Here is a 9405-nt window from a genome sequence, read left to right as displayed (position 1 = left end):
GGGAGGGAGGAAGACAGAGAGGTGTGGACTAAAAACTTAACACTTACTAAGAATGAAAGCAGTGAGCAAGACCTGAGAAATACTCAGTGACTAGACAGGTGGACTACACTGCATTCAAAGGAAAAGTCAGAGTTCAGCAGCTACAACAACCTCCTCAGTTGGGATATAAAAAGAATCACCACTCTCACCTGACTGTCAGCACGTAACAATGATTACTTGTTGCCATGGATTTTTTTTTAAAACATTCATGGTCCCCAGAGAATAAATCCGAATGACTTTGGTAATCCCTTGACTTTTCCTCTAGCGCCACTATGAGGTTGACATTTGTCATTTTTAGGGAAGTATATGAATAAGTTTTGGATGGATTGTCATTAAGGGAGAAAAATATAATAGATTTACTGTACCAAATCATTAAAAAAAACATGACATTAAAGGGATAGTTCCCACAAAAGTGAAAATTTAGTTATAGTCTGCTCTACTATGTTTTTTAATCCACAAAGCACTGCTGGAGTTTCACAGGAAAAGAGCGCTGGAGAATCTCCCAAACCATTTCAGTGAATGGTGACAACCCAAAAAGTTGACTTGACTTGAAAGACATCATTTACACCATGTTTTTTAGCTTAAATCTTCTCTATAGATCCTTAGCTTGGAGCCACGTTCACATGCATGTGCACACTGAACTGGGTGTGTGTGATGTGACAGTGTGCACGCACCAGACGTCTGGATTACATCAGACAAGCAGTATAGAGGCATTCTGTGTTTTTTTTTCCATTGTTTTTTCATGTTTGAAAACTGAAATTCTGAATTGTTTGGGAGATTCTGCAACACTGTTCAATCAGCATGAGAGCGAGTAGATAATGACTGAATTTTCATTTTTGGGTGAATTATCCAGCCAGCAGGCTCCTCTTTGAAATTCTCATTTTGGTGGGGAACTAAAAATAATGCTGAATGTTTGCCAGATGCATAAGTGTCTGTTTATGAGAAACAGAAATCATATTAGATTAATCAATTAATCAATTAGAAGGAGTAGACGTTTGTAACGGTTAAATTGAGCAAATATTAATGGTTTCTGGCAGGCAGTAAAGCTAGTAGTCAATGAACTCAAACACCAGAGTGTCTATTTTCAGAGCTTTTGTTTTCTTAACTTTGACAGTGCAGGACTTGTCTTCGCTTGCCATGGTCAAAATATAATGTTACTCATGTAAGTTTCAATGTCCCTGCAGCCTGCAGGCAACCTGTCTGAGCTCCAAGTCTGGCCTTTGAGAGGAGGGAGCGGTTTCAACCAATTTAATATACTGTCTATGGCTCAAACTCACTGCAGTACTCATTTCTGAATGCTAAGGTCTTACATATTGCTTCCTTATATTTCATACACACACTGATGTTCCCTCAGGGTGATTTGGTGGTTCCTTAACCTTTCCTTTAGCGCCATCATGAGGTCAAAATGTATATGTAGCCCATTTTTTGTTTTATGATCAACCCCTAAAAAACCTTCCCATCAGTGTCAGCTGTACTTTGTGTTTAGTATGAATTGGCAGTGGTGGAGGAAGTAGTTTAGACAGAAATACTGTGCAGATTTTGGGGGCCTCTGTGGACAAAAGCTTCCTTTTTTACTGACAAACTTAACTTCGCCTGGGAAAATGTAAACATTGTCCCTTCCGGTCTGTCATGCGGTCTGGTCATGCTGTAAATGATTTCATCTGATCTGAGAATCTGACCCAGTCGCAGGCATTGAAAATAAAATAAATTGCCAGTCTTCTTCTTGTTTGCCTATAGAGGCATGGGTATTACATTGAGACTGTTTCCTGACCAGTTAAAAGCTTCTTTTAATATGTTTAAACAAAAATACCACAGTGTACCAATATTCTGTTACAAGTAAAAGTCCTGCATTCAAATGCAACACAATGTACTGCAAGTAAGCCTACTAAAAGTTAAAGAAAAAACCTCATTATAGAGAATGACAGATTTCAGGAAGTGGATTGTAAATTCTGATGCATTGATTTGTATGCATCTTTGTAATGTTGCAACTGGTAAAGGTGGGGGTAAATTGAATTACTTCATATATTGCTGGGTAGCCTAATCTATAATTATACACCATTTATTTTTAGATTATATTTTGTTTTAATAATACGAAACTGCAAAGTAACTAGTGAGTAACTAGTACCTTAAGCTGTCAAATAAATGTAGTGGAGTAAAAAGTACTCACTCTGAAATGTAATGAAGTTAAGTATAAAGTAGCAAAAAAAAAAAAAAAAAAAAAAATGGAAGCAGTTAAGCAAAGTACAAGTACCTCAAACTTGTACTTTAATACAATACTTGAGTAAATGTTCTTAGTTACATTCCATTACTGCTAATTATCAAATGTTAGCATAACAACACATCAACAAACTCTAACACACTCTAATTACGATGGTAAAACAAGGAAGAAAAGCATAGATTTCTTACATTTAGGAAGCTGAAACCACGTTTGACATTTTTGGTAAAATAAACGAGTCAAAGAATTATTAAGTTACTAAAACTGTTGTTTCAGACACACGACAGAACAAGACTTGAGAAGTGACTCACCTACTTTACACTTCTTCTTCTTCTTCTTCTTCTTCTTCTTCTTCTTCTTCTTCTTTACACTTCACCTGTAGCTTGTTTCTTCTTCTGTGACTGCAGCACCTGTCGTCTTATCCAGCAGGTTTCTGACATGGACCCTCAGGTATTTACTTAAGGATTCGGGTTAGCCTTTTTATTTATCCAATATTTTGGTTCATGACCAAGTAACTGTAAAACTACAGACACTTCCATCAGCCTCAGCTGCAGTTATCGCTTAGTGACTATGCTATTTAGCTTATTAGCATGCTAATACGCTAAACTGGGTAAGCATCTTAGCTAACAATAAATGCTAAACAACAACAGTGTGTTAGCATCTTCAGTCTGAGCATGTTAGCATGCTAATATTTGTCTGCTGTGTGTTTGAACAGCTGTACGGCTGTACAGACTGTTGTAAAGTAGATTTAGTTTAATCAGTGTAGTCCTATGTGCATTTACTGCTGTATATAAGGTCCTTTATATTTACTAATGTGTGAAAAATAGAAATACTGTGACAAACATGCTTTCAAAATTTTTCCTGAAGTAAGAAGCACAAATGTATGGGAATCAAAATATACTTAAAATGCCAAAATTAAATGTACTCGTAATGCAGAATGGCCCATTTCAGAATAATGTTTATTGTATTATTGAATTACACTTTTTGAGACATTAATGTGTACCCATACAAGGAATCTGACTCCTGTTTTCATTGCTCTCAGTGTACTTCAACATAACACTAAAAAACAAGGACAATAAAGCTAAACAAATAAAAGTGAAGATCAGACACGGCTGCAAGAAACAGGGAAGAAGTGAAGTGTAAAGCAGCATTCAATGGAAATACTCAAGTCAATTACAAGTATTTTTTACTTAAGTGCAGGAATTTAGTAAAAGTATTACTTACTTTCCACCACTGGCAGCCATGCAAAAACCTCACAGATTTTACTTATATAAACATAAGTGACGCCAGAAGGAATCTTTGAACAACAAACAAACAATAAAAAAACAAACCGAAATATGTGAACTTGAATAATAACATATTTGCATGTAAAATAATATACTCAACATAATACTAGCCTACTTATTTTGTGTCCAGAACTTGTATTATTTATTAGTCACCCAGTTTTTTCAACAACTCAATACGTTCTTTATTTCTGAATATCCTGAGTAAAAAGACACATTTCATCATAAATATTGCTTCTATCTTTTGTGGTGCTAGACATTATAAAATGAGAGAGAAAACTGACTACCTCTGCTTCAACATCCACAAGAGGGAGACACCTACTCTCACCCTGGTTAGTGTTGTGAAAGAAATCTGGTCATTTTATCCATTTAAATGTCAGTTTACATCTTAACTTAGCTTGACTGAATATTATAAATATGCTTTAAAATACTCTAAAATCTTATGACTCATCAAAATTCACTTACTCAGCAGCCAAAGAGAGCAGTAGTTTATACTGTATTGCCCAAATATAGGTTAATTCTTTGGAGTTTCTCTTGATAATTTTTCTGGCTGCACTTTGGCTCTCTTGCCACAAGGGGGCCTCATTTCATTGGTTTCTATCTGGATGTCTTACTCATGATCTGAGCCACTGATGACTTCTCTGCGTTCATCATGCGCCACAGCATCGTTTTACAAAACTTAGCCCCCAAATATTAAAGGGTTATTAAAATTTTCTGTTTGCATATATGTGTATGCTCTTCAGGATCATAAAACCTCAGTCAACGATTATTCATTAAGCTCTACCAAGTGTGTTCAGGATGGGCCCGGCCTTAAAAGAGGTGGGCCCGTGTTTTTCATAAACAATGATACCTAATCTGTAAGGGAAGACCATAATGGTTGAGTGCCTTGACAGCTGCAGAGCATGTTTGTGTGGTGTCAGGGTCTTTTAGGGACTTTAGACACCAAGCTTGACTTTCCGTTGCCAGCTCCACACTTCAGTGGAAAGAGGAAAGTCCCAAATTGACCCTGGTAATCAGAGCCTGGTCAGAGGGCGGAGTAGGATGAGATTGAAGACAAGGAGATGAGGTGTGATTTGTGTGCAGAGTGGAAAAAATAACTTTTTTGGTCAACTGCCAAATTGCTACTAGTCATTTTTTCTTTTTTTTGACAGAGATGTAACAGATTAACTGTGTTTTTGGCTGATGAGTGAAGCAGATCTACCAGACACTTAAATATTTTACTAGCATTTGGTGGCTGGCGCTAATTTTGTGCCTGTTTGTCAGTTTGTGTGTGTGTGTGTGTGTGCGTGTGTGTGTGCGTGTGTGTGTGTGTGTCTGTGTGTGTGTGTGTGTGTGCATATGCATGGTTGTGTGTGCACATTTATGTTTTGCATCAGCGTTTGCGATCAGCTAACATGCAAGGCAGCAGCGACGTGGCATCAACTCAGACGAAGCAGAGACATGAAGCAGTGCGCTGCTGTGGACAGGATCGTCAACAAAACATATTTTAGGCACTTAAAATAAGTTTCACCTGAAAAATATCAAATTAAGTTGATATGTACACTGTATTTAGAATATTTTAATTGCTTTACTTTGCCATCAGTCAACCTTTTCTGATGGGAGACTTTCAGAATGCAAGCTAAATATCACACTCTCCAAATCAACCAAACCCCACAGGCAAAGTCAGTAATTGAACATGGGCATTGCTGGTGTACCGCTGCCTTGATTAGTTTGTTCGTGTAACTGACAGATTGATGCAGCAGGGAGACCATCAGCTCCTGTGTTCGGTAAGGTAAAATTACTGATTTTGCCTATGGGGTTTGGTTGGTTTGGAGAGCAATATGTGGCTTATATAATGGTGGTTTCCTGCCAGAAAAGCTGTCTGGTGGCAAAGTAAGGTGCTGAAAATATTCTAAATATAGTGTGCACTTCACAACAGTACCTTGCTTAGCTTCCTACACTGGTAATCCTCTCTGCCTCTCCAAACTGGTGGCATGCTGGGTGGAATCCACTGTTGGTTATACACCGACTATGGATAAGTACCTGATACAACCCCACTTCAGATAATCCAAACTATCCCCCTAAGCATTAGGCTTACTTGAGCTTTAAAGGACCAGTGTGTCATATTTATGGGGATTGATTGGCAGAATATGGCAGAAATGTAATATAATATATTCATGAGTATCTTTTCATTAGTGCGTAATCACTTGCTTTTGTTACCTTAGAATGAGCCGTTATTATCTAAGGCCGGAGTGGGTGCCCTGCCGCAGACTAGCTCATGCTAGTAAATCCTACACACAGGTCCTTTAATGTCTTAGTAATTTACAGTGTCATGATTTGACATATTTGCAGCAATAAAAAACAAACAAACCGCATTTTGTGACTTTGTGAGTCCAACATGCTATTGCTAGAATAGTGTTATTTGTTACCACAACTGGGACAATACTCTCTGTTGTGCTGTGTACTGTGGTGAGATCAGCAAAAGAACTGGAGCATCGTGTAATTTTTTGGACTGAGGTGTGAAAATCAACATTATGACTGCTGACCTGAGGCACTGAAACATGTGATCAAAATAACAGTAAAAAAAATCCCTTTCCATGACATCATTATGAGAGCACTGAAAAGTTCATAAAGGAAGTCTCCTCAAAACGGTCATAGTCTGCGGTGACATGCCCAATTTCAACATAAAAGTATAGAAGTTTATACATTGCATGTTGTTAAAATCAGTATTTCCTTGTTATTCATTTTAGAATAAAGGAAGGAAATATACTTTATATTAAGGAACATTATTGAAGCTTTACTTAACCCGCAGAAGATGCCGCTCTCATATCGTTACTTTAAAGGACTGGTTCAGCTTGTTTGATGTGGGGTTTTGTGAGGTACTTATTGATAGTCAGTTTATTACTTTCAGTATATGCCGATCAGCAAGCCCCCAGTTTAGAGAAGCGGAGAGGAGTACCAGCATGGAAAATAAGCAATGAACTACCGTGGCTGGGGTCAGCAACAAAAGATATGTTAGCCACTTAAAAAATTCCACCAAAAAAACAATGTCAGTTTAAGTGTATACTATATTTAGAATATTTTCACTGCTTAACCTTGATGTGTTTTCCAACGGGAAATGGCAAAACCAGTAATTTTACCTCGCAGGGCAAGGGAGTTGCCATTCTAACCGCTGCCTCGATCTGTAAGTTTGTGTGTTTTATTGTGTGACATTGGCGTTTTAAAAATGATAATTCAGATTCATCCAAGTCACAGGGTAACACAAACTAACAGATGGAGGCAGCGGTAGACCAGCAACTTCTGTGTTCTGCAAAGCAAAATGACTGATTTTGACTATGGAGTTTGGTTGGTTTGGGTAGAGCGACATTTGTCTTGTATGATGGCAGTTTCCAGTTGGAAAAGGCTTTCTGATGTCGAAGTAAAGCCTGAAAATATTCTAAATATAGTCTATACTTGAACCCATATTGATTTTTTTAGGAGGCTAAAGTACCTGTTGTTGCTGACCCTGTCCACAGCAGCACATGGCTTCGCTTCCATGGCGCTCCTCTCTGCTTGTCCTATCTGGAGGTGTGCCACCCAGCACCAACTGTAGGTAATACACTGAATAATGGTAAGTACCCTGCATCAAATAATCTGAACTATCCCTTTCAAGTACCAACATGAAAGCAAAGTCTTCTGTATGTTAACAATAGCTACAAAAATTAAATAGTTTCCTTAATATCTTTACTTTTATTACCAACCTCCATCAAATAATCCGAAATATACCTTTAAACTGAGTCTGGACTTTGGCCATAATCCTCATACTGTATGAAACAGTATGTGAACTGCTCCTTAGAGTTAGAAATAGAAAAGTTTTCCAAAATAATAATAAAAGTGCCGATATAATATTGAAGCTTTTATTATGAACACAGCTGTATAATTTAAAGCAACTAAAAGTTGGAAGAAAAATAAAATTACAATGAAAATAAAAAAAAAAACAACTGTCATTGGGTTCATGCTGTCGATGTAAATAATTTACCGTGCGTTAAAAAGCACAGAGTCGGTGTTATTTTTTCGGATCTGCTGTCTTTTGATTTTGCAGCAACGTGCACAAAACAGCCGAACCGACAAAAGCATCGATCCGTCTTTCCTCCCTGAACTTCTTGAGAAATTCAGCTCTAGATGTTTTGAACTCGCATGCAAAACAGACAGATGTCAGAGAGGTCGGAAATGCAGAAATTAAAGTGAATTCAGCGCAGTGTGTGTATTCTCTTTTCTTTGCCCTGAAGCCTGCCGCTTTGTTTCGGTTTAAAGGGAAAGCACCAGAGTCTCTGTCATTACGTTCATTAAAAGCAGATGAGCTGCACTCTACCTGCAGTTGTTAACCTGGTATGCAGGGATACACTTTATCTGCACCAAGCCTCTACTGGCTCTTATTCGACAATAAATGAATGAAATTAAATCCGTTTCTAAGACATTCCAGTGACTAAAAGGGAAACCAAGTGATGACTTGATCGTTTGATTTCATGAGGATGGGAATTGCGCTGTGTTGGCCACTTTGGATGGACTGATCCAAACAAACTGTCACCGAGAAGTTGTCTTCCTCAGCCACACACCTGAAACTTCTTCAGATCCTTGAGTGCCTGACTCTCCTCAGTTGATGCCGAGGATCATGACCATGAACGGTGACCACCAGTCGGTTGCCGCTGCGCCGCTGGATCTGCGCACCACCAACCGAGAGCGTGGGAGCGCCGCCGACTCCAGGACTCAGGGCTGCAGCTGCCGCGCCAGGGACGCTCAGGTGTCCGGCGGCTCACCTGCTCCCCCTGCGTGCAACGGGGCGGACAGTCTGGACAGACGCCGCTCAGCAGGCTCAGAGACCGGCGCTTCTCGCAAACGGCTGGCGGACATATCTTCCCTCAGGCTTCCTTTTAGGAAACGCAAAATTCCCGTCGAGCCGGAGACCCAGAGTCAGTCACCGACTCCACCAGAGAGCGCAGACCGCTTCTCCCCGGCGGGAGAGGCGGACTTTACTTTGCCGAACAGTATTGTGAGTCGAGCCGCACCGGTGACTCCCAGGCGGGATGAGGAGGCAGGACAGAGTCCAGAGAGATATCCAGTACGCTTTATACGCCCGCTTGAGTACGGTAAGCATGAATGGATTCATGGTTTTTAACCCCTATATGCAACAAGAATAACTTATAAACTTTACACTTAAGAGTAGAGGTACTCTTAGACTTCTTTCCACCATCCCAGTATTGATTCTGATACTTGAACTTTGTGTATCGGCCAGTACCGGATACAAGGGCTGGTCAATATATCAATAATCTATGTGTACACACATTATGAGACTTGAGATATCTTTTAGTGTCGTATTTTCCTGGTTCAAAGGCTGCATTACAGTAAAGTGATGTCATTTTCTGAACTTATCAGACTGCTGTTTAATTAGTTGCCTTTACCCATTTGGTCCCTACTGACCTGCTGTTGGGTAGTTTAATATCATGCAATGCATCATATTCTATGATATGATCACATGTTTGCACTATTTGAAAACGATGGTGTTATTTTAGTAAAAATGTGGATATATATTGTGGCATAGCCAAAAAATACAATCCTACTTCTAAGTAGGGCTGCAACTAATGATTATTTTCATTATTAATTAATGTAATGATCATTTTTTTCGAATAATCTAGTAGTTGCTTGGTCCATAAAATGTCAGACTATGGTGAAAAATATCGACCAGTAATGTCCTCAAATGTCTTGTTTGTTCACAACACAAAGACTTTCACTTCACTGTCATAGAAGGTGACAGAAACTGGAAAATATTTGCATTTGAAGAACTAATTTGGACACTTCTTGCTTTGAAAAATGACTTAACATATGGCATATATGCATACAGGGTGTCTTTAC

The 9405-nt window shown here is 38.9% G+C and overlaps 1 protein-coding gene across 1 annotated transcript in view; it reads left to right on the top strand.

Annotated features, from left to right (window-relative positions):
* The first annotated feature begins 7513 nt into the window (after positions 1 to 7513).
* bcl3 (BCL3 transcription coactivator) overlaps positions 7514 to 9405 on the top strand; it is a 30654-nt gene continuing 28762 nt past the window's right edge. Inside the window, exon 1 of the mRNA XM_084727134.1 lies at positions 7514 to 8642. Coding sequence (XP_084583260.1) covers positions 8156 to 8642 — 487 coding nt within the window. The 5' untranslated portion in view covers positions 7514 to 8155. The remainder of the gene's footprint in view (positions 8643 to 9405) is intronic.

This window comes from Lutjanus erythropterus, chromosome 9 (assembly GCF_056507025.1).
Source record: "Lutjanus erythropterus isolate fLutEry1 chromosome 9, fLutEry1.hap2, whole genome shotgun sequence".
In the NCBI taxonomy this organism is placed as follows: Eukaryota; Metazoa; Chordata; class Actinopteri; order Lutjaniformes; family Lutjanidae; genus Lutjanus; species Lutjanus erythropterus.
This window is presented reverse-complemented; position numbering and strand designations above follow the sequence as displayed.